The sequence below is a fragment of the Danio rerio genome, chromosome 19, assembly GCF_052040795.2.
Source record: "Danio rerio strain M-AB ecotype USA chromosome 19, GRCz13ab, whole genome shotgun sequence".
Classification (NCBI taxonomy): Eukaryota; Metazoa; Chordata; class Actinopteri; order Cypriniformes; family Danionidae; genus Danio; species Danio rerio.
Window position 1 is genome coordinate 48,425,001 of NC_141039.2, and position 25,234 is coordinate 48,450,234.

At 38.2% G+C, this 25,234-nt stretch overlaps 1 protein-coding gene across 2 annotated transcripts in view; it reads right to left on the reverse strand.

Moving 5' to 3' along the window:
• Positions 1-25,234, reverse strand: part of eif3hb (eukaryotic translation initiation factor 3, subunit H, b) — a 119,048-nt gene that overhangs the window by 14,613 nt on the left and 79,201 nt on the right. Inside the window, exons 1-4 of one of the 2 annotated variants that reach the window (XM_088651392.1) lie at positions 23,861-25,144; positions 22,454-23,441; positions 19,625-19,774; positions 4,409-4,529 (exon numbers count right to left, since the gene is read on the reverse strand). In XM_088651392.1, coding sequence (XP_088507518.1) covers positions 4,409-4,529; positions 19,625-19,774; positions 22,454-22,491 — 309 coding nt within the window. In that variant the 5' untranslated portion in view covers positions 22,492-23,441; positions 23,861-25,144. 2 annotated transcript variants of the gene reach the window in all.

Genomic DNA, 25,234 nt, shown 5'->3' on the forward strand with positions numbered 1-25,234 from the left:
CATATTAATAAATCGTATGCAATCTGCACCCTCGAAATGAAAGTACAAAGACTGCCACCTGGTGGTGCAAAGAGAAAACTTATTGATATGAACTTTTTAGATCGCTTTAGTACAAATTGTGTATAATAGAAATGCACAATATGTCACTTTTTTTAAAGCAATAATACATTTATGCAGTCATAAACATGTTTTGATAGTTAATATGCCACTGATTTGATGCTTCACAAAAGTTGCAGACGCCTTTACCAATATGAAAATGCTTTTGTGAACAACCAGTTATTCTTTACACAGATTAAAAAAACGGCTACTATAATAAAGCAAATCTTTTCTAAATGTAGAACTAAATACATTGATTTGCATTGAAATACATGATGAATACTCTTGACACATAAAAGAGTAAAGCCTGCAGCTCACAACAAATGTTGAAGGTTACTGCGTGTCATATTTAACAAGCCGTTTCCTGCTAATTTGATGTAATTTTGCTCACATGGATAATTGAATATTAATCAGATGATGTCATTACGCTGCTGTGCCGTCAGCCAATCGCTGCATTGCTGATCATGATTTCGAGGATCGATAGATCTGTCCTTCAGAACACACGCAGCGATCTCAGATCAGTTTATCCAGACATTCTAATCTGATTCGCGAACTTGTTTGAAGAACCAAATTAGCGAGAGATCAGCTATCAAGATTAAAAGATCCAGGATCTGCCAAATAATCTTAGATCATTTAAGCGAGGTACGAAGAATGGACCCCAGGTCTGCAAGATGTCACAATATTGGCCAAGAAATCACAGTAAGAAGGCTAATAGAGGTGGTGCACAGACAACAATCTGCTCCTCAACATCAACAACACCAAGGAGCTCATTGTGGACTACAGGAAGGGACTAACAGGCTTACATGATCCCATCCACATCGATGGGATGGCCGTTGAGCCTGTCTCATCCTTCAAGTTCCTGGGGACCCACATCTCAAAGGACTTTTCCTGGACCACCAACACCTCCAGCCTGGTCAAGAAGGCTCACCAGCGCCTATTTTTCTTAAGGCAACTTAAGAAGAACCAGCTTTTATCAGCCGTCTTGGTGAACTTCTACCGCTGCATTATCTGTCAACCGGTAACGCGGTTGTCACGGTGACCGTCACAGCCCTCATGATATTGCATACATTTGCATGTTTTATAAGCTATAAAATGAAAGCCTCAGTTTGGTGCTGAGTTATCATTAGACAAACAAATCAAGAAAATCTTTGTATTTGTTTAATTCGTAAATTGTAGGCTATTTCAAAAGCTGATATTATATAAGAACTATTAATAACTGTAATTCTTCAAATAAAAAAGGTTGGTTTGTTGGTTGTAGCCCACCCTAAATAAAGTTTATGAAGCGGCTCCAGACAGCACAGAGTCGAGTTGCTGTCGATGTTATAATTGTAATTTCAATAATATTGTGATATTCAAGATTTGAAAAGTAATATAGCTCTGGATAACTTGAAACAGCAACCACAAGTCACTCCTCCATCATTAAAAGTTTGCCATAGTCGGCTTGACAACCCAAACCCTGCTGTCACCTCAACAGAGACCCTGCAATGCTTTCATTTGACTGAAGAATGAAAAAGACGCGACTGAGGTAACACGCTTCTTCCGCTCGAGCACACAGCGCGCAACGGCAAAACTTGAGGCGTGCAGAGCAAGCATAAGCAGAGCGTAAAAAACACTGACGGCCGTCAGTAAACCATTAAACAGATTCCCCTTATGCAGCCAAACTTTAAAAATATATAAAGTATATTTTATAATCGTTTAACTGATACCATTAATCGGTTACAAACGCGCCCTTTCGGTTAACGGTTAATCGGTTATTTTGAGCATCCCCAATTAAACCGCATGCGCAAGCTCTAAAATATTTTTTTTTCCACCCCGAGGAAAAAAAAAATTGTTACCACCCCGAGAGTTAACAAATATTTGTTGTACATTTAGGGGCCGATCACAAAGAGCACGCCTTTCCGTTCCAAAACGGTGACAAGAAAAAAAGTAGCCCGGTGCTCTTTTGTATGTCACTAGAAAACGACTGAATCAGCTGGTGTGCGCGAGTCGAGTTGCTGTCGATGTTATAATTGTAATTTTAATAATATTGTGATATTCAAGATTTGAAAAGTAATATAGCTCTGGATAACTTGAAACAGCAACCACAAGTCACTCCTCCATCATTAAAAGTTTGCCATAGTCGGCTTGACAACCCAAACCCTGCTGTCACCTCAACAGAAACCCTGCAGTGCTTTCATTTGACTGAAGAATGAAAAAGACGCGACTGAGGTAACACGCTTCTTCCGCTCGAGCACACAGCATGCAACGGCAAAACTTGAGGCGTGCAGAGCGAGCATAAGCAGAGCGTAAAACACTGACGGCCGTCAGTAAACCATTAAACAGATCCCCCTTATGCAGCCAAACATTAAAAATATATAAAGTATATTTTATAATCGTTTAACTGATACCATTAATCGGTTACAAACGCCGCCCTTTCGGTTAACGGTTAATCGGTTATTTTGAGCATCCCCAATTAAACCGCATGCGCAAGCTCTAAAATATTTTTTTTTCTCTCACGGCCGCACGCCGGAGATCTGGCATGGTGCCGGAATACTTTAAGCCCTGATAATAGAAAGCTGTCAGGATACCAACTGCGTCACTGTCTGGTATGGAAGCTGCTCTGTTGCTAAGCGTAAGGCACTGCTGCGGGTGGTGAAAACTGCCCAACGCATCACAGGGACCACACTGCCAGCCACAGAGGACATCCAGTGGAAACACTGTCTGCGCCAAGCACACAGTATTCTTAAGGACACCTCTCACCCTGCTCTCTACTGCATTCTGGAAGGCGCTTTAGGCTCACCCGGACAAAAACCAGCAGACTGAGGCCCCGTTTACACTAGTGCGTTTTAGTTTTAAAACGGCGTTTTAGAATGAAAGCGATCCGCGTCCACACTCGCGTTTTACCCAGCGTTTTAGAACTGCTCTCCATCCACACCAAAACGCTGAAAACGCACATCACGTGACCACACAGACACTCTCGGGCAAGCGCTGCAGCCTGTCTACCCAGATGAGAGCTAGTCGGACTTCTCATCAAGCATCTCCCGCTGGATCTAATCTCACTATATTTATTAAACGTGATATTTCATTCATCTTGTTGTCTTTATCTAACGACATATTCCCTGACGTTGGTCATTGGAATCTATTACTTGTTCTCAGGTAACGTGTTTTGGCTGAGCGCAAAGATAAGTTAATGATTAATGTAAGCACGTACATTCTGTATATTGACTGATCGCTTGCCTTTATTTCCTATAATGTATAAACTTATTGTATGTTATACTTTTATAATGGCCATTATCGATTATTAAAACTGATATTCAGCAAAAGAGAGGGTATGTTTCGTATTTTCACTGAAATTGAAAGGAGACAGTTGTTATCGGCTCCGTTTTGTTATAAATATCCACACAGTGAAGATGACGCTCATGCAGCACGACGCCTCAACATGTCTGCTGTCTAAGTTGCTAATATTAAAATGAAAATAGGCAGTTCCTTAAATCATGTTTACATTTTATTGTTGAGAAAGTGAAACAACGTAGCCAGGGTGATGTGAATGAAGTTATAAAGTACACTGTTCCCTTTGAAGATTTACCCGTGTCCTCGGTATAGTCTGTTTTCCATATCAAACTGAGAAGAAGAGACTGCAGCCTTGATCAAACTTGCGAAGTCTGAACTTACAAGGAGAGAATGCAGGACTGAACTGTGTGTTAGGCTACTTAATATTCAGGAAAAGCCCCAATCAGAGAAGCGAATGTCTGCAGCCCCGCCTCCGTTTTCAGATGTCTCCGTTTTCCATCATCCACACTGAGACGGAGCAGCAGCGTTTCAGAATGAAAACGGCCTCTCCAGCGTTTTCGAAACGCTCCGTTTTCGGCGCTCGAGAACTCCGGCGTAGTGTGGACGGTTGGCGTAACCGTAGCAAAACTTATGCGTTTTAGTGTAAACGGGGCCTGAGGAACATCTTTTTCCCCAGAGCTGTCTCCTTCTTGAACTCTGCCCCTCACTGCCCCACTAATACACCCCCACTCTCCTCCAACTTAAACTCCTCACAATCACTGCACTGTTTAACATTTGCACATTTAAAATTTGCACATATTCATGTTCATAGCTAATACAACCTGTAATAACTTATACCTGTATCCTGCACTTGCTGCTATTGCACTGCTGGTTAGATCTAAACTGCATTTCGCTGTACTTGTGTAATGACAATAAAGTTGGATCTATTCTAATCTAATCTAATACAGATGATCAATCAGCACTTTTGAAGTCAGAGCCGGTGCAGGAGTGCGTGTGTGTGTGTGTGTGTGTGTATAGCCAGGTGTATCTGTGTGAGGGTCACCTGGTGTTTCTGCTGCTGCTGTTTGCTGAGGCTGCGGCTGTAGTTGTTGTATTTGACGATGTCTTGGCTCATATCATCCACACGGTCCATCAGCATCTGCAGACTCTTCTCAAGATGAGAACTGAGGAGGAACGAAAACATGAAGACGTGAGAGATGAGGAATGTAGAGATGAGGAATGCTGATTGCTTCTGATTTTGGGAAAGGGTCTTATCCACAGTAAATCTTACAGCAAAAATATACTGTAAAAAATGCTGGGTTTCACACAATTCATCATGCTGTGCCAACACAAATAGATCATCCATCTAATTATTCATCCATCCATCCATCAATCCATCCATTTATCCATTCATTCATTCATCCATCCATCCATTTATTCATTCATTCATCCATCCATCAATTAATTCATTCATTGATTCATTCATTCATCCATCCATTCATTCATCCATTCATTCATTTATCCATCCATCCATTCATCCATCCATCTATTCATTCATTCATTCATCCATTCATCCATCCATCCAGTCATCCATCCATCCATTCATTCATTAATATATTCATCCATCCATCCATCCATTCATCCATTCATTCATTCATCCATCCATTTAATTATTCATTCATCCATCCATCAATTAATTAATTGATTCATTCATTCATCCATCCATCGATCCATTCATTCATCCATTCATTCATTTATCCATCCATCCATTCATCCATCCATTCATTCATCCATTCATTCATTTATCCATCCATCCATTCATCCATCCATCCAGTCATCCATCCATCCATTCATTCATTCATATATTCATCCATCCATCCATCCATCCATCCATCCATCCATTCATTCATCCATCCATTTAATTATTCATTCATCCATCCATCAATTAATTAATTGATTCATTCATTCATTCATCCATCCATCCATTCATTCATCCATTCATCCATTCATCCATTCATCCATCCATCCATTCATTCATTCATTCATTCATTCATTCATTCATTCATTCATACATCCATTCATCCATCCAGTCATCCATCCATCCATTCATTCATTCATTCATCCATCCAGCCATCCATTCATTCATCCAACCATCCATCCATCCATCCATCCATCCATTCATCCATTCATTCATTCATTCATCCATCCATTCATTCATTCATTCATACATCCATCCATCCATCCATTAATTCATTCATTGATTCATTCATTCATCTTTCCATTCATTCATTCATTCATTCATTCATTCATTCATTCATTCATCTATCCATCCATTCATCCATCCATCCATCCATTCATTCATTCATTCATTCATCCATTCATCCATCCATCCATCCAGTCATCCATCCATCCATTCATCTATCCATCCATCCATCCATCCATCCATCCATCCATTCATTCATTCATTCATTCATTCATTCATTCATTCATCCAACCAACCAACCAACCAACCATCCATCCATTCATTCATTCATTCATTCATTCATTCATCCATTCATTCATTCATTCATTCATTAATTCATTCATTCATTTTCCTACAGCTAAGTCCCTTACTATCATGTGTAATGAACTGCCAACTATTTCAGCATATGTTTTACACAGCGAATGCCCTTCCAGCCGCAATCATACATTACGGCCAATTTAGTTCATTCAATTCACCTTGGGCTGGAGGGGGTCCATTTGGAGGATCACAGGATTTCATCTCTGTTATTCGCAGACGATGTTGTTCTGTTGGCTTTATCGAAAATGGACGTTCAGCATGCACTGGGGCGGTTTGCTGCTGAGTGTGATGCGGCTGGGATGAGATTCAGCACCTCCAAGTCTGAGGCCATGGAGGAAAAAAGGTAGTTTGCCTTCTTCAGGTTGGAGGAAAGTCCTTTCCCCAAGAGTTCAAGAGGGACTATGTCTTTTGGCTGGCCAGGGAACGCCTCGGGAGCTGAAGGAAGTGTCTAGGGAGAGGGAAGTCTGGGGTTCTCTCATAAGACTGCTGCCCCCGCGACCCGGCCCCGGACAAGCAGCAGAAAATGAATGGATGGATGGACATATCCATGGTTTTAATGTAAACATTTGTAATTCGGACATTGTCAATTGATGTTTTAATTTGAAATTTGGAAGAAATTATATTTAATTGGCAATGTAATATTTACTCAACGCCAGGGAATAGATTACTCTCATTAACATTAAGTCTGCCAGATAAACTCACAGATAAATGGTCAGACATGTAAAACTCTGCCAGTATCTTGGCAACAGCATGAAGATCAAACACTTGTGTGAGCATCAAGTGATCAAAGCACATCTTAATCATCGACACACAGAAAAAGCTGATAACATGCATTCCTCATTAATAATTCATTACATTCCACATACATCATGCCAAATGCAAAACAGGACCTGCTGCAGCTGTAGTAGAATAATATTCATATTTATAATAGGATAGCAGCAGCCCACAGGAGCAAACATGAGCGGAGAGTCTTCAAGCAGTTTAACTGAACTTGCTGAAGCACATTAACAGCAGATTAGCCTGGCCAGAGAGTGTGTGTGTGTGTGTGTGTGTGTGTGTGTGTGTGTGTGTGTGTGTGTGTGTGTGTGTGTGTGTGTGTGTGTGTGTGTGTGTGTGTGTATATGTACATCTGTTTAACAGAAATATTTCCCCAATTTCTGTTTAATGGATGAACGATTTTTTCAATAAATTTATAAACATCATAACTCATCTCTAATAACCGATTTATTTTATCTTTATTTTATCTTTGCCATGATGACAGTAAATAATATTTGACACTCAAGACACTTCTACACAGCTTAAAGTGACATTTAAAGGCTTAACTAGGTTAATTAGGTTAACTAGGCAGGGTAGGGTAATCAGGCAAGTTATTGTATAACGATGGTTTGTTCTAAAGACTATCGAAAAAAAATAGCTTAAAGGGGCTGATAATTTTGTCCTTTGTTTTATTATAACCGAAATAAAACAATTAAGACTTTCTCCAGAAGAAAAAAATATTATCAGACATACTGTGAAAATTTCCTTGCTCTGTTAAACATCACTTTGTAAATATTTTAAAAAGAAAAAAAAAATCAAAGAGGGGCAAATATTAATAATTTTGACTTCAAGTGTATGTGTGTGTATGTGTGTGTGTGTGTGTATAGCTAAAAGAAAATGAATGAATAAATATATGTGTTTTATATATATTGTTTACTGTATATACAGTGCTTAGCTTAAATGAAAAGTGGTCACTACCTTTTTAAAAATGAATATTAGTATTCATTCCTCAGTGAATATAGACAATAACTTTTGGTGCATTTAATCCAAACAGTTTTATTAAACAGTTATATCCATTAAAATACCAGTCTGAAAATTGAAATCTCAACTAAATTAGATTTTTTTAAAGCTTCTCTATTAAAATCTATATCTAGATTTCTCCTATTCATTAACATTGTATTTAATATTTGTTCATTAGCATATTAATTTGGTTGTACACATTTTTGAACTATGATCTTCAGTTTTGTTTAGTTTTTTTTTGTTAAATGAGTTCAGTTTTTTGGCTTCGTTCCTGACTAAACTAATGTATATGCACAAATGTACTACAGTAAAGCATCCTGTAGAAAATATACATTTAAAAGAGATCTGTGAGGGCCGAACTCGTGTATTCTGAGCACTGTATACAGTTGAAGGCAAAATTATTCGTCCTCCTGTGATTGTTTTTTCTTTTTCAAATATTTCCCAAATGATGTTTAACAGATTCAGGAATGTTTTCACAGTATTTCCTATAATATTTTTTCTTCTGGAGAAAGTCTTAATTGTTTTATTTCGTCCAGAATAAAAGCAGTTTTTAATTTTTAAAAAGACCATTTTAAGGTCAATATTATTAGCCCCCTTAAGCAACATTAGTTTTCGATTGTCTACAGAGCAAACAATGCCTTACCTAATTACCATAACTTGATTAGTTAAGCCTTTAAATTTCACTTTAAGCTAAATACTAGTATCTTAAAGAATATCTAGTCAATTATTATGTACTGTCATCATGGCAAAGACTTCTTCTCTGACTTACTCTGACTTTAACTGTATATAGAATCATTAGGTGAAGTTTGTCAGACAGCGTTGTTCTTGAATTCCACCGAGTAAACTCTCAAACAGCCAAAACAGACACACTTACTGCCCTATCTGCATCTGCTGGCTTTCATTACCATATTTAACAACATGTCACCATTTCTGTTCCTCGCTCTGTCTGAGACACAAACAAATCCAAACAAAACTCTGCAGGTCCAAACCGGGCTTGATGAAGAAACAGGCACTGACTGCCGACTCAGTGAATATTAAAACGTCTCCTGAAACACCTGTGTTTGATCAGGAAGGAAAACACTTTTCATGACTGAGGAACCAAGAGCGAGACTCATAAAAATCACACCGTCCCATTTCAGAGCAGCACTAACAGAGGTTTGGGTCTTCACAGAGCAGGTCCTACATTTCTTCTTGAATAGGATTTGTGAACCCAGCTCCTGGACTGGACTATAGTGATGATTGCTGGATATATGTAAAGGAAATGATCTGAGGCGCCGCTCTCGTTGTTGGCCAATTACAGCCCGTCTCGAGGCCAAACAGATTCCAGTGGAGTGTCCAGATCACGGAGATCCTGGATCATGGAGTTTAGTGGTTTGCGGAGCCTCATTCAGGCCAGATATGGAGTCTAACACCACTGCACTGACAGCCATGATGGATTGGCACAACCCAATGAGGGATGATTTTGTTTTCAGATTAGGAAACTCTTGCACTTGAGCTCTATCCTGGGTATTCAAGATTCATGCAGCAACAAAGATATGGGATCTGGGAGATGTTATTATTTATATTTTATCTTACTATTCTATTAAAATGTTGATGTGGATCTGGGTTGGCCCTGATACACACATTGTTTAAAAGGATAGTTCACCCCAAAAGTGAAAATATCATGCTGTTCAATCATATGACTTTCTCATTACTGCCTTGTTTCAGTAGATTAAGCTCTTGGTCACTTATTAACAACAAATAGAGTTCTAGTGTCGCTTTTAAACAGCGGATGGCGCTCCAAACTAGTTATTAACAGCAGATGGCGCTCCAGATTAGTTTTTTAACAGAAGATAGTTCTCTAGGCTAGTTTTTAAACAGCAGACGGCGGTCAAGACTATTTTTTAACAGCAGATGATGCTCTAGGCTAGTTTTAAACAGCAGATGGTGCTCTAGGCTAGTTTTTAAACGAAAGATGGTGCTCTAGGCTAGTTTTTAAACAGCAGATGGTGCTCTAGGCTAGTTTTTAAACAGCAGATGGTGCTCTAGGCTAGTTTTTAAACAGCAGATGGTGCTCTAGACTTGTTTTTAAACAGCAGATGGTGCTCTAGGCTAGTTTTTAAACAGCAGATGATGCTCTAGGCTAGTTTTAAACAGCAGATGGTGGTCTAGACTTGTTTTTAAACAGCAGATGGTGCTCTAGGCTAGTTTTTAAACAGCAGATGGTGCTCTAGGCTAGTTTTTAAACAGCAGATGATGCTCTAGGCTAGTTTTTAAACAGCAGATGGTGCTCTATGCTAGTTTTTAAACAGCAGATGGTGCTCTAGGCTAGTTTTTAAACAGCAGATGGTGCTCTAGGCTAGTTTTTAAACAGCAGATGGTGCTCTAGACTTGTTTTTAAACAGCAGATGGTGCTCTAGGCTAGTTTTTAAACAGCAGATGGTAAACAGCAGATGGTGCTCTAGGCTAGTTTTTAAACAGCAGATGGTGCTCTAGGCTAGTTTTTAAACAGCAGATGGTGCTCTAGGCTAGTTTTTAAACAGCAGATGGTGCTCTAGACTAGTTTTTAAATAGCAGTTGGTGCTCTAGGCAAGTTTTTAAACAGCAGATGATGCTCTAGGCTAGTTTTTAAACCGCAGATGGTGCTCTAGGCTAGTTTTTAAACAGCAGATGGTGCTCTAGGCTAGTTTTAAACAGCAGATGGTGCTCTAGACTTGTTTTTAAACAGCAGATGGTGCTCTAGGCTAGTTTTTAAACAGCAGATGGTGATCTAGGCTAGTTTTTAAACAGCAGATGATGCTCTAGGCTAGTTTTTAAACAGCAGATGGTGCTCTAGGCTAGTTTTTAAACAGCAGATGGTGCTCTAGGCTAGTTTTTAAAAAGCAGATGGTGCTCTAGGCTAGTTTTTAAACAGCAGATGGTGCTCTAGACTTGTTTTTAAACAGCAGATGGTGCTCTAGGCTAGTTTTTAAAAAGCAGATGATGCTCTAGGTTAGTTTTTAAACAGCAGATGGTGCTCTAGACTTGTTTTTAAACAGCAGATGGTGCTCTAGGCTAGTTTTTAAACAGCAGATGGTGCTCTAGGTTAGTTTTTAAACAGCAGATGGCGCTATAGACTCGTTTTTCAAGTGTCTCAAGTGTACTAAATTAACTATGGCCTAATCTTGGCTAAGCACAAGCTCAGTCTGTTAAACCAGAGCTTGATTTTCCAGTAGTGTTGACTATATGAATCACCAAAGACTGATGTTTTAGCTGCTCTTCTTCTGAAAAAGAAAAAAAGAGTCACCTACATCTTGGATGGCCAGAGGGTGAATAAATTATCAGCACCTTTTCCTTTTTAGGTGAACTATCCCTTTAAGCAAGCCAAAGCACCAGGGCGCCGAGAACATGAGAAAAGGGTAGAGAAAATAATAAAAGGAATAAAACAGGGTTTGCACTGGACCCACAAGAGGGTTGAGCTCATTTTATATTAGGGCCGTTTCTGCCCCAGACTTACAGATTCTTACACACCCACCCGAATCACATCCAAACGCCAACATGCTGTAAAACTCATAACTCTTTTTTCATTTAGCTTTAAAAAATGCAATTGAATTTGTGCCCCAGAGGAGGAGGGCCTGCTGGGAAAGAGGAGGACGGAGGGAAGACAGGGAGGTATTGTGTTGGTGAGGCTGCGGCGGTTCAGTGTTTGCTTTGGTTTCTGGGGGAACGGCAGAGATAACTTAAGCAGATGTGGAGAAGCCGAGCGAGGGGGAGGGAGAAACTGACCCAAAAAAAGAAATCAGGAAAAATAACGAAACTGAAAAGCCACAGATAAATCCGCCTTGTCTGTGAGCGTTGCTGGAATTTGGGTGTTTAAAGTCACGTCCAGAGAGAGGGAGAGAGAGAGAGAGAGAGAGAGAGAGAGAGAGAGAGAGAGAGAGAGAGAGAGAGAGAGAGAGAGACCAACAACAGACAGAAGAGAGAAAATTCGTTAGAAAATCATTGATTAAAAAAATCTCTGAATGCAAAATCAATGATTTGCTCATGAAGTCAGTGAGTTGCTTTGTTTCTAAATGAATCATTCTAAACAAACCATTGGCTGTTAAACAAAACAAGGCATCACAACACAAGACATCTCAACATATAAAATACAACAAACACAACCCAACATAACTCAAACCAGCCCAATAAAACACAACCCAACCCAAACCATCACAACACAACACAAACCAACAAAACTCAACACAGCCCAACAAAACACAACAAAAACAACCAAAGTTTTAACAGCAGACGTCGCTCTAGACTAGTTTTGAACAGCAGACGGTGCTATAGGCTAGTTTTAAACAGCAGAGGGCACTCTAGATTTGTTTTTTTTTAGAGCAGACGGCGCTCTACACTAGTTTTTAACAGCAGACGGCACCCTAGGCTAGTTTTTTAACAGCAGACGGTGCTCTAGACTACTTTTTTACAGCAGAGGGCGCTCTAGGCTAGTTTTTAAACAGCAGATGGCGCTCTTTACTAGTTTTTAACAGCAGGTGGTGCTCTAGGCTACTTTTTAAACAGCAGACAGTGCTCTAGACTAGTTTTTAACAGCAGACGGCGCTCTAGGCTAATTTTTAACAGCAGATGGCGCTCAAGGCTAGTTTTTAAACAGCAGACAGTGCTCTACACTAGTTTTTAACAGCAGACGGCGCTCTGGGCTAGTTTTTAAACAGCAGACAGTCCTCTAGACTAGTTTTTAACAGCAGACGGCGCTCAAGGCTAGTTTTTAAACAGCAGAGGGCACTCTTGACTTGTTTTTAACAGCAGACGGCGCTCTAGACTAATAGCAGACAGTGCTCAAGTCTAGTGTTTAACAGTAGATGATGCTCTAGGCTAGTTTTTAAACAGTGGATGGTGTTCTAAGCTAGTTTTTTTAACAGCAGACTGCTCTCTAGGCTAGTTTTGAACAGCAGATAGCGCTCTAAGCAAGTTTTGAACAGAAGACGGTGCTCCAGATTAATTTTTAATACAAGACGGCTTTTTAGACTTGTTTGTAACAGCAGATTGCGCTCTAGACTAGTTTGTAAGAGCAGACGTCGCACAGCAACACAGCTCAGTCCAATATGACATAACATGGCATGGAATGGTACAACACAAAGGGACAACTCAAGTTACACAACACAGCACAAGACATCCCAATACAAAAAATACAACCCAACCCAAACCAACACAGCAAAAAAACACAACACAACCCAAACCAACACAAGTCAACCCAAATCAACAAAACACAACACAACTCAAACCAACACAACACAACTCAACCCAAACCAACATGACACAACACAACGCAAGCCAAACCAAACCAACCCATCCCAAACCAACAAAACACAACACAACCTAATTCAAACCAACACAACACAACAAAACACAACACAACACAACTTAATCCAAACCAACACAAATCAACCCAAACCAACAGAACACAACTCAACCCAAACCAAACCAATCCAACACAAACCAAACCAACAAAACACAACTCAACTCAACCCAAACCAACACGACACAACACAACTCAACCCAAACTAACCCAACACAGACCAAACCAACAAAACAAAACACAACCCAAACCAACACAACACAACACAACACAACCCAAACCAACTTGACACAACACAACACAACGCAAGCCAAACCAAACCAACCCATCCCAAACCAACAAAACAAAACACAACACAACTTAATCCAAACCAGCACAAATCAACCCAAACCAACAGAACACAACTGAACTCAACCTAAACCAACCCAACACAAACCAACAAAACATAACTCAACTCAACCCAAACTAAAACAACCCATCCCAAACCAACAAAACACAACACAACACAACTTAATTCAAACCAACACAAATCAACCCAAACCAACAGAACACAACTCAACTCAAACCAAACCTACCAAACACAAACCAAACCAACAAAACAAAACAAAACACAACCCAAACCAACACAACACAACACAAACCATCACGGCACAACACAAACTAACAAGACACAACTCAACCCAACACAACTCAACCCAAACCAACACAACACAACCTAAACCAACACGACCCAACACAACTCAACCAAACAAACAAAACCCAAACCAAACCAATACAACACACCGAAAATCTACAAAAACCAACACAACACAACTCAACCCAAACCAACACAACACAACCCAAACAAACACGACACAACACAACTTAACCCAACTCAACACCCAACCCAACCCAACACAAGACAACACAAAATCACCAAAAACCTAATCTCATATCTCATATAGTGATATATTAATTAAGAGTGTAATAGAAAATAATTACAATTTACCCGACTAAGAACATTAAAAATGTAACTGTCCTGACATATTCATATAAAAAGGCAAGTTGATGCCAACTAGTGTGTGTGTGTGTGTGTGTGTGTGTGTGTGTGTGTGTGTGTGTGTGTGTGTGTGTGTATGTGTGTGTGTGTGTGTGTGTCTGTTCAGAAAGGGAGGTAATTATGAATGTATTTCTTCAAGTCCTAAGCGGTGCGCTGAAGGTTTCCTCCTTTCATCTGGAAAAAGCAGATCTGGCAGGCCGAATTAAGAGAGACAAATTAAAAAGATAAAATTCCCTTTCTACTCAGCTGAGAGAGACCTTCAAACCCCTCCTGGACCTTTGACAATTCAAAAAAAGCAGCGGCAAAAATTAATGTTTCTGTCCCAAAAAGCATCATCTCAACCATGGTCGTTCCCGAAAATAATTAACAGATTAAAATGATAATTGGAAAACTCAAAGCTCCTCTGCCTTCCCCGGCAGATCCTTACAAGCTGAAGACCGAATTTAAATGAAGAAGTAAAAAACGAGTGTGGAAAAGCAATGAAATAATAAAAGTGAGTGAAATATTGATGGCGTCTGATGTATTGTCTCATCTGCGAGATCACTGAAGGCGAGGAAGAAAAATTGACCAGCGCAATCATCTATTGAAAACCATCATTCATTTATTTTGCATTTATTTTTTTTGCAATGTAGCGTTTTATTCTTATCCACACAAAAGAAATGTATATATTGAGTCAAAGAGAATCAAACCAGCCTCACAAAAAACATGAAACTCTATCTATTAGATCAGTGCAGACGTGTAAACTGGGTCTGCTGTACTTTCCGAAGGCCAGGAGCAGATTGCTGTTTAACATTTAGGGTGCTTTCACACCTGCTTTATTAAGTTTGATTGAATCGCACTAGAGTTCATTTCCCCTTTTGGTACGGTTCGTTTGGGCAGGTGAGAATGCAGCAATCGTACTCGAGTGCGCACCAAAAGCGGACCAAATAAGCGTACTGAGACCTGCTTGAAGAGGTGGTCTTGGTACGCTTTCAAACGAACCCTGGAGCGGTGAGAATATGATCCGTACTAAAAAAGGTCCAACCGCAAAAAGTACTGCGCGTTTTGGACTAATCCAGCTGCCGTAGGCCGATGCGCTGTGCATTATGGGATATGGAGGAAAAATATTTGTTGACAGCGCTTTACCAACAGAGAGAGAGAGGGGAAAACATTACCTGATGGATCGTTGGTAATATTTCCGCAAGATGACCATGTCGCAGTTTAGCTAAATTAATTCACGTCTCCTCCTGAAGTGACGAGCGATGCATTAAACACTGTTTTCCAGCCGCGGCAGCGCTTCATTTTCGTAATGTATAGTTTGTCTAAAGCAAGGATATAATCAGCCAGCGCAGTCGTCCCTCCAGAGTAAAAGGTTTTGTTTACCTGCAGGAGTTCACTGGCATTTTCCCGCACGTGAATTCTGACCAATCAATAAGCAGTTTAGGAAATATGTTCAACAACATCTGGCCAATGAGAGATCTGGATTTTGTCAGATGACTGCATTTTGGTTAGTTTCAACTGGTTCGGACTAAAGCCAGCAGTGTGGTGTGAAAACGACCCAAAGACGGCATAAAAGGCATCAATGTATTATTTATTACCCTTGCTCCGGACCAAATGAAGCGAACTACAGATGTGAAAGCACCCTAAGACTATAATTGGGTTATGGTTGTATGATAGCATAATCATTCTACTTTTAAGAATCTACTTGACCAAAGTCTTGTCGCTTATCTAAGTTTTAGGAACAAATAATAACTTCTAGTTGATCATTTGGTGTCAGAAGTGTCTTGTATGAAAGGCAAAGGCCTCTAGATGACGCTTGTTTTACCCAAATAAAATATGATCATGGCTTGATTTTGAATGATTTCATTAGGACAGTAAGGTCTGACTTTGCTAGACTAAAGTCTTGTCACTGAGCAGAAATAATGTCCAGTATAGAATATAAAGTCCTGCTGCAGTGGAGACAGATTGAATATTGTGTCTGACTCCATCATTAGCTTGGAGGACTGCATCCATACATCTCTGACTCAAATCACTGATTAATAAAGTCATCTGGAACAGCAAAGAAAGCGTTCTTGCAGAACTCCCAGAGCTCATCAAGATTCTTTGGATTCATCTTCAATGCCTCCTCCTTCATCTTACTCCAGACATGCTCAATAATGTTCATGTCTGGTGAGTGGGCTGGCCAATCCTGGAGCAGCTTGACCTTCTTTGCTTTCAGGAGCTTTGATGTGGAGGCTGAAGTATGAGGAGCGCTATCCTGCTGGAGAATTGTCCCTCTCCTGTGGTTTGTAATGTAACGGGCAGCACAAATGTCTTGATCCCTCAGGCTGTTGATGTTGATCATCCACTCTGCAGATCTCTCGCACACGCCCATACTGGATGAACCCCAAACCATGATTTCTCCTTTACCAAACTTGACTGATTTCTCTGAGACTTCTGCAGTATTGGTGATGATTGGGATGGAGCTCAAAAAGAAGATTCATCAGAAAAATTCACCTTCTGCCACTTTACCAAATGATCAACGAGAAGTCATGGTATTATTTGTTGTTCTTACAACTGGGATCAAAGACAAGACTCAACATCAAAATTTCTGAAGGCAAAGGAGGTCAAGGTGCTTCAAGATTGGCCAGCCCAGTCACCAGACATGAACATTATTGAGCATGTCTTGATAAGCGTAATATAGAGAACTTTGCCTTTCATATAAGCCACTTCTGATTCCAAATAGTCAACTAGAAGTCATTTATTTATATACTCGTTCATTCATTCATTCATTCATTTGTTAATTTACTTGTTCATTCATTCATTTGTTTGTTCATTCATTCATTTCTGTTTATTTGTTCATTCATTTGTTCGTCTTTTAATTTAATTTATTCATTGATTTGTTCATTCGATCATTCAAACATATATTCTTTTTTTTGTTCATTAATTCATACATTCATGTTTCGTCATTTATTTATATACTTGTTAAATTTTTCATTCATTCATTCAATAATTTTTCCTTTACTTGTTCCTTCATTTGTTTGTTCATTCATTATTTTTTGTTCATTTGTTCATTCATTTGTTCGTCTTTTCATTGGTTCATTCATTCATTCATTTTTTAATTCGTTCATTCCTTCATATAATCGTTTGTTCGTTTATTCATTCATTCGTTGATTCATTCATTTACTTGTTGCTTCATTCATTTATATATTAGTTCATTTGTTCATTAATTTGTTCATTTTATTCATTTGATTGTTCATTTGTTTGTTCATTCGTTCATTCATTCATTCATTCATTTGTTTAGTCATTCATTTTGTTTGCTTATTTATTCATTTGATTATTTATTTGTTTGTTCATTCATATGTTCATTTGTTTAGCCATTCATTTTGTTCTTTCATTTATTCATCTGATTGTTTATTTGTTCATTCATTCATTCATTCATTCATTCACTCACTCATTCATTTATTCATTCATTCATTCTTTTAGTCATTCATTTTGTTCGTTCATTTATTTATTTGATTGTTCATTTGTTTGTTCATTCGTTCATGTTAAGTTAAGATAGTTAAGATAACTTACAAACTTTTGCTAAATCATGATCAACTTATTTAAAAAGTTAAATCAACATACAAATATTTGTTACCTTGATTTTTTATTACATTTTTACAATCCATTTGAATTTACCTTGTTTTATTTTATTTGAAATATTTAATACATTTTAAATAAGTGGCAGGGCATTGTTTCACTCAAACATCACGATGAAATGACTTGGAATTCACTTGGACAAAGACAAATTGTCTTTTTGATGACTCTGATTTTTCTTGAGGAACAATCAGCATATACACTGTGCACTTTCTGTGATTTAAAACTCAGCAGGAGATTTTCATTCATTTCCCACTTCGTTAAAGATCATTTCAATTGGGGCGCATTAAAAACATCTGAATTTGCACTAGAAACTAAATTCTTCCACAAAACGGATCCAGAAAAGCATTTAAGGCAGAGGTTCTTTAAGAGTAAATCACCTGGGCGGCTCTGACCTTTTCATTAGTCCTCATCAGAGAGAGCAAGCATCATTAGGATATCGCAGCGCAAGGATAAATTTACATTAGGAAATCCTTTACTCCTGTCCTAATGCGTGTGTGTCAGGTCATCTTTCTAATTTATGTGGCCTAAGAAGGGGGATTTTGTGGTGTCTTTTCTAAAAAATTACAGCAATATTTGCTCTATTTCTTGTACTGAAGAGTGTGTGATTTGAAGTGCTTCTTTAATGCTCATATGTAAGTCAGTTTGGATAAAAGTATCTGCTAAATTAATAAAAGTAAATGTTTTATATTTACCAAAAAAATAAAGAAGAAATGTCCTTTCAGAACCAGCGGGCTCTTTCATTTACTTAAAGGAAACACCAGAGAAACATTAAAGTTCACTACAGTATGTCATAATTGACAGCCGGATTAGGATTCCAAAGATCAACATTTCTGCATTGTATTTAATAATAATATAGTAAAAAGTTTCAAATAATAAAAATCATAATAATATTAGTAATAATAGTAATAGTAATAGTAATAATAATAATAATAATAATAATAATAATAATAATAATGATGATGATGATGATGATGATGATAATAATAATAATAATAATAATAATAATAATAATTTTGTTTTTGCTCTTTCATTTATTCATTCAATTATTCATGTTTGTTTGTTCATTCATTCATTCATTCATTCATTCATTCATTCATTCATACATTCATACATATATACACTTGTTTATTCATTCAATCATTCATTCATTTATATATTTGATCACTTGTTCATTCATTCATTCATTTATTTCTTCATTTATTCATATATTTTTCCATTTGTTCATTCATTAATGTTCATTTACTTGTTTATTATTTGTTCGTTCAGTCATTCGTTTGTTCATTCATTTATTTTTTCATTTGTTTGTTTGATCGTTTATTCATTCATTCGTCTGTTCATTAGTTTATTCATTCATTCATTCATTCATTCATTCATTCATTTGTTCGTTCATTTATATATTTGTGTATTCCTTATTTAATTTATTTATTCATTCATTCACTTCTTCATTTATTTATATATTCGTTCATTTGTTCATTCAATTATCCATTCATTCATTCATTTGTTAATTTTCTTGTCCGTTCATTTGTTTGTTCATTCATTTATTTGTTTGTTCATTCAATCATTTTTGTTCATTTGTTTATTCATTCATCTTTTCATTGGTTCATTCATTCATTCGTTTATTCATTCATATATTTGTTCGTTCGTTTATTCATTAATTTATTCATTCATTTATTTGTTCATTCATTAGTTTGTTCATTCATTGATTTGTTTATTCATTCATTTTGTTCGTTCATTTATTCATTTAATTGTTTGTTTGTTCATCCGTTCATTTGTCCATTGATTGATTGATTAATTGATTCATTCATTCATTCATTTGTTTATTCGTTCATTAATTTTTTGTTCATTCATTCAGTTGTTTGTTCGTTCATTCATTTATCTGTTCGTTCATTCATTTTGTATTATAACTATATTCCAAATCTGAAGCCACTACAAGCACCTGGTAATCAATTCAATGCATGCTCCTATAAGTACTTTATTTTATCCTCACCTGCTGGAGAGGCTCAGGAGCTCGTGTTTGTCGGCGGCGGTGGATTTCTCCTCCAGTTCCCACAGCAGAACATTAATGAGATGAGAGTTCTTGATGACGATCGGCACCTCCTCGAACATGTGCTCATAGCCCACACTGGCCTTCTTCAGCCTGTACAACAAACACACACACACACACACACGTTTATTTACGGTTGTGAATTACATTATAGGATGTTGATCTCTACTCTGTTGTCTTTTGATGTTGAAATTCAAATTCACAGTTTAACAAAGTGACTTTTATTGACATTTTAATATATTGAAATATTTTAATGTATAAGAAATAATATATAGCATATATAAAGTGCATCCAGAAAGTATTAATAGAAATATTAACACTTTTTCCACATTTGTTTGTTACAGCCTTATTCCAAAATGGATTAAATTTATTTATTTTCTTAACATTCTACACACAATCCCCCATAATGACAATGTGAAAAAAAGAGTTTTTGGAATTGCTGTAAATTTATTAAAAATAAAAAAGCTGAAGGATCAGATGTACATCAGTGTTCACAGCCTTTGCTCAATACTTTGTTGATGCACCTTTGGTAGTTATCACAGCCTCAAGTCTTTCTGAATATGATGCCACAAGATGGCACACCGGTCTTTGGAAATTTTAGCCCCTTCCTCTGTGCAGTACCTCTCAAGCTCTATCAGGTTGGATGGGAAGCGACGGTGTGCAGCCATTTTCAGATCTCTCCAGAGATGTTCAATAGGGTTTAGATCTTGGCTCTGGCTGGGCCACTCAAGAACAATCACAGAGCTGTTGTGAAGCCACTCCATTGATATTTTGGTGGTGTGCTTTGTGTCATTGTCCTGCTGGAAGATGAAGCGTCACCTCAGTCTGAGGTCAAGAGCACTCTTGTGCAGGTCTTCATTCAGGATGTCTCTGTACATTGCTGCATTCATCTTTCCCTGTATCCTGACTAGTCTTCCAGTTCCTGCTGCTGAAACACATCCCCACAGCATGATGCCAACACCACCATGCTTCACTGTAGAGATAGTGTTAGCCTGGTGATGAGCGCTGCCTGGTTTTCTCCAAACGTAACGTCTGGCATTCACTCCAGAGAGTTTAATTTGAGTCTCATCAAAGCAGAGAATTTAATTTCTGATGGTCTGAGAGTTCTTCAGATGCCTTTGGCAAATCCCAGGCGGGGAGTGAGGAACTCTACCATACAGGCCTGATTGGTGGACTGCTGTACAGATGGTTGTCCTTCTGTAAGGTTCTCCTCTCTCCACAGAAGAACGCTGGAGCTCAGACAGAGTGGCCATCAGGTTATTGATCACCTCCCTGACTAAGGCCCTTCTCCCCGATCACTCAGCTTAGATGGTCGGCCATCTCTAGGAAGAGTCCTGGTGGTTAAACATCTTCCACTTACGCATGATGGAGGCCGCTGTGCTCAGTGGAACATTCAGAGCAGCAGAAATGTTTCTGTAACCTTCCCCAGCCTTGTGCCTTGAGACAATCCTGTCTCGGAGGTCTACAGACAATTCCTTTGTCTTCATGCTTGGTTTGTGCTTTGGCATGCACTGTCAACCCTGGGAGCTTATATAGACAGGTGTAGGCTGTGAACTCCACATGTGAACTCCAATGAAGCTACTGAAACATCTCCAGAATGATCAGTGCAAACAGAATGAACCTGAGCTCTTTTTAGAGCTTCAGAGCAAAGGCTGTATGTTTACATGTGTTTTATTTTTCATAAATTTGCAGCAATTCTAAAAACTCTTTTGTCACCTTTTCATTATGGGGGATTGTGTGTAGAATGTTGAGGAAATAAATTAATTCAATCCATTCTGGAATAAGGCTGTAACATAAACAACTGTGGAAAAAGTGAAGCTATGAGTACTTTCTGGATGCACTGTATACTCTATAGTTCTCACATGCTGCATGAGAACTATCTTGTTGGTCTTAAATTGTTTTAAAGGGGTCTTAATTATCACTCAACTATTATTCTGCTCTGAGTTGGGGAATAATGTAGTTATAGTTGAGTTTAGAGGTAGGGAATAGGCATGGATTTCATTTTCCAACAAAAATGATTTTCCAGGATCAACACAGATGTTAATCCAGGATCACATCTTACTTGGAGAAATCATGACGTACAAGTTCACCCAGAGTGACCATAACAAAAAACGCTCGGTGCATGCAAAGACAAAAGCACACATCCTTCCTCATGTTAATTTAGCGCACTCTCTCTTTCCTCATCCTGCACTCTTTCATTCATTCGCTCTCATTAGGGTCTGTTTGTGATGGAGTCTGGGCTGCATGAACTGATCACTCTAATTAAACGACTGGATGACTTCAACTCTCCTCCATCACTAATCGCTCCATTAGACAAGCACTCCAGGCTGATTAGACCACTCATTTCAAAGGCGCTGTTTTACTTCTGATTATTTATCGCAGGATATCTCACGTCTGAGCACAGGTTGAAGTAAACAAGTGTGCATTTAAAAAAAAGATATTATTGGCATGTGTATTAGTATGTTAGATCTGTGCAGCAACCACAATGGCATTTTTTTCCTTTTTTTCTCTCTCAACCAGGCCACACTCTTTTGGACCAGAACTCTTTACTGTAAATTCAGGATATCATGACGCATTCATCACCAAATGAAAACACTCATCTTCAATGGAGCCGCTCGAGTTCAGAAACGATGTTAGTAATATAGAGAAAAACTCCCGCTGGAGTGCTTTGTAACTTTTCAGCTCCTTTTTCACGCTCAACAGCAACATTTCACACCAAAGAAAGCTGAGATTGTCAAAGCATTATGTAGTGTGGGGGATTTAAAGGCTTACCCTTCTGAGGAGAAGTCCTTCTCTTTACAGATCTCCATGAGTTTGGGGGTCAGTCTGTAGGCTTTCAAACACAGCGACCCCTGGGCTGTCTTGATGGGATCTACAGAGAAAGAATAAGACGGTTTCTTTGTAGATAGCAAACAAACCAAAGTGATCCGACCTGCTCAACACAGGCTTCACTATCGATAAGCTTCCGAAATGCTAAATGTGTTTGGAAAGACCAAAACTGACAGCAGGTGCTCTTACATCAACACTACAAGAGGTAAAATTGAAGATAAGAAGTTGAGACACATGTAGATTTTAATCTACCAGACAAACACACTGTCAGCCAGTCAGAAAGGATTAACCCAGGCTCATCGGAAATGCGTGCCTCAGTTCACGTTTTAGTAAAATACATTGCTCTGGGTATGTTTTGTTACACATTTCAAATGATAAATCCATGAGAGGGCGCTACCTACATTTTTTATGAATTTGAAATACGTTAATTAGGGTACATTTTAGTACATTTCAGATGTTGAAACCACTAGAGGGTGCTGTCCACATTTTAGTGAACCTGAAATACGTTACCTGTGGTACATTTTGTTGTGTGTTTTAGACAGCAAATCCACTAGAGGGCGCTGTCAACATTTTTTAAAAATTTGAAAATGTAACTTAGGGCACGTTTTGTTATACATTTTAGATGACATATCCAGTAGAGGGTGCTGTTAACATTTTTTAAAACTGGAAATGTGTATCTTTTGGTATGATTTATTGTATGTTTCAGATGGCTAATCCACTAGAGGGTGCTTTCTACTATTTTTGTGAACCTAAAATAAATTACTTTTGGTACATTTTGTTGTATGTTACAGATGGCAAATCCACTAGAGAGCGCCGTCTACATTTTTGAAAACCTAAAATATGTTACTTTTGGTACTTTTTGTTGTGTGTTTCAAATGATAAATCCACTAGCGGGCGCTGTCAACATTTTTATCACATTGGAAGTGTGTAACTTGTGTTGTGTACGTGTAGTGTACGTTTTGTTGTGCGTTTCAGATTACAAATTTACTAGAGGGCGCTGTCAACATTTTTGCAATTTGAAATAAGTTACTTTTGGTTCATTTTGTTGTGTGTTTTAGATGAAAAATCCACAAGAGGGTGCATTTTTGTGAACCTGAAATAAATTACCTTTGGTACATGTTGTGTTTCAGATGGCAAATCCACTAAAGGGCGCAGTCAATATTTTCTAAAATTGGAAATGCGTAACTTAGGGTATGCTTTGTTGTACGTTTCAGATGACAAATACAATAGAGGGCGCTGCCTACATTTTTGTGAAGATGAAATAAGTTACTTTTCGTACATTTTGTTGTTTCAGATGGCAAATCCACTAGTGGGCGCAGTCTACATTTATGCAAACCTGAAATAAGTTACTTTCGATACTTTTTTTTGTACGTTTCAGATGACAAATCCACTAGAGGGCGCTGTCAACATTTTCTTATTTATTGGAGATGTGTAACTTCGTGTACGTTTTTTTGTACGTTTCAGATGACAAATCCACTAGAGGGCGCTGTCAACATTTTTGCAATTTGAAATAAGTTACTTTTGGTTCATTTTTTTGTGTGTTTTAGATGAAAAATCCACAAGAGGGTGCTGTCTGCATTTTTAAAAAATTGGAAATGTGCAACTTCTGGTATTTTTTGTATGTTTCAGATGTGAAATCCACTAGATGGCGCTGTCTACATTGTTTCGAACCTAAAATAAATTACTTTTGGTACATTTCATTGTGTTTCAGACGCTAAAGGCGCTGTCAAAATATTTTAAAATTGGAAAATGGAACTTAATGTACAATTTGTTGTATGTTACAGCTGACAAATCCACTTGACATTGCTTTTGACTTTTTTCTTTTGACAAATCTACTAGACAGTGTTATGTTGTTTTATGGGATTTATTTGGTGTCGTACAAGAACTGCACAAATATATCCCTTTATTTCTCTATAACGCTCGAATCACTTGGGGCGTCATTGTCAACGCTTCCCATTCACTTTCAATGGATGATGTCAAGCATTGTCGAACTGAATTGTGGATCCGTCAGCACTGCTTCAGCAGCATTGCTCGCTGCAGAAGTTGGGGATTTCTCAACTTTTCAATCGCCAATTGAAGTGTCAGACAATCAGATAGCTTTATGCAAATATCCCACCTCAGACAGTAGCCGGTTCAGACATGCCCTCAGTCAAGGGTTGATGCTGAAGCACTGTGTGAATACACGGTAATATACTATATCTCTGTAAACATCATTAGTGTGAAAAGGATCAAGTGTTTTTGTCATCATACTGCCCCCTAGTGTTCATTTTACCCAGAAAATACAGTTTTACATTTTTTAAAGATTTAAAAAATGTAGGCTGGAGCAGGTATTTTCAATGAGCCTATGTTAAATTAATCTCACTGACAGAAGGCTGATATCTGAGAGGACAAACTTCTGTCAAAATGGGCAAAACCTGCCAGCCATCTCTGCCTATTTTCAAAACCCAAAAAGTGAATTTAAAGCAGGGTTGTGTTCTGATAATAAATGCTTTTAGACGTTGTGGAAAGATGCTGGTCTGTCTTTTTATAAAGTCTTGAAACGTCCCCGATGGCATAAGAATAGCAATGTAAAGACGCCTCAAGAAGATCTCGAGATCCAGGTAAGATTCGGTTAGTCTTTCTCAAGTAGCTGTTGAAATGAAGTGGATTGAGGTCTGAGGATGTATTTATGCCGCCATTCATGATGTCTTTTGTACATAACTTGACATGACAAACTAAGATCTA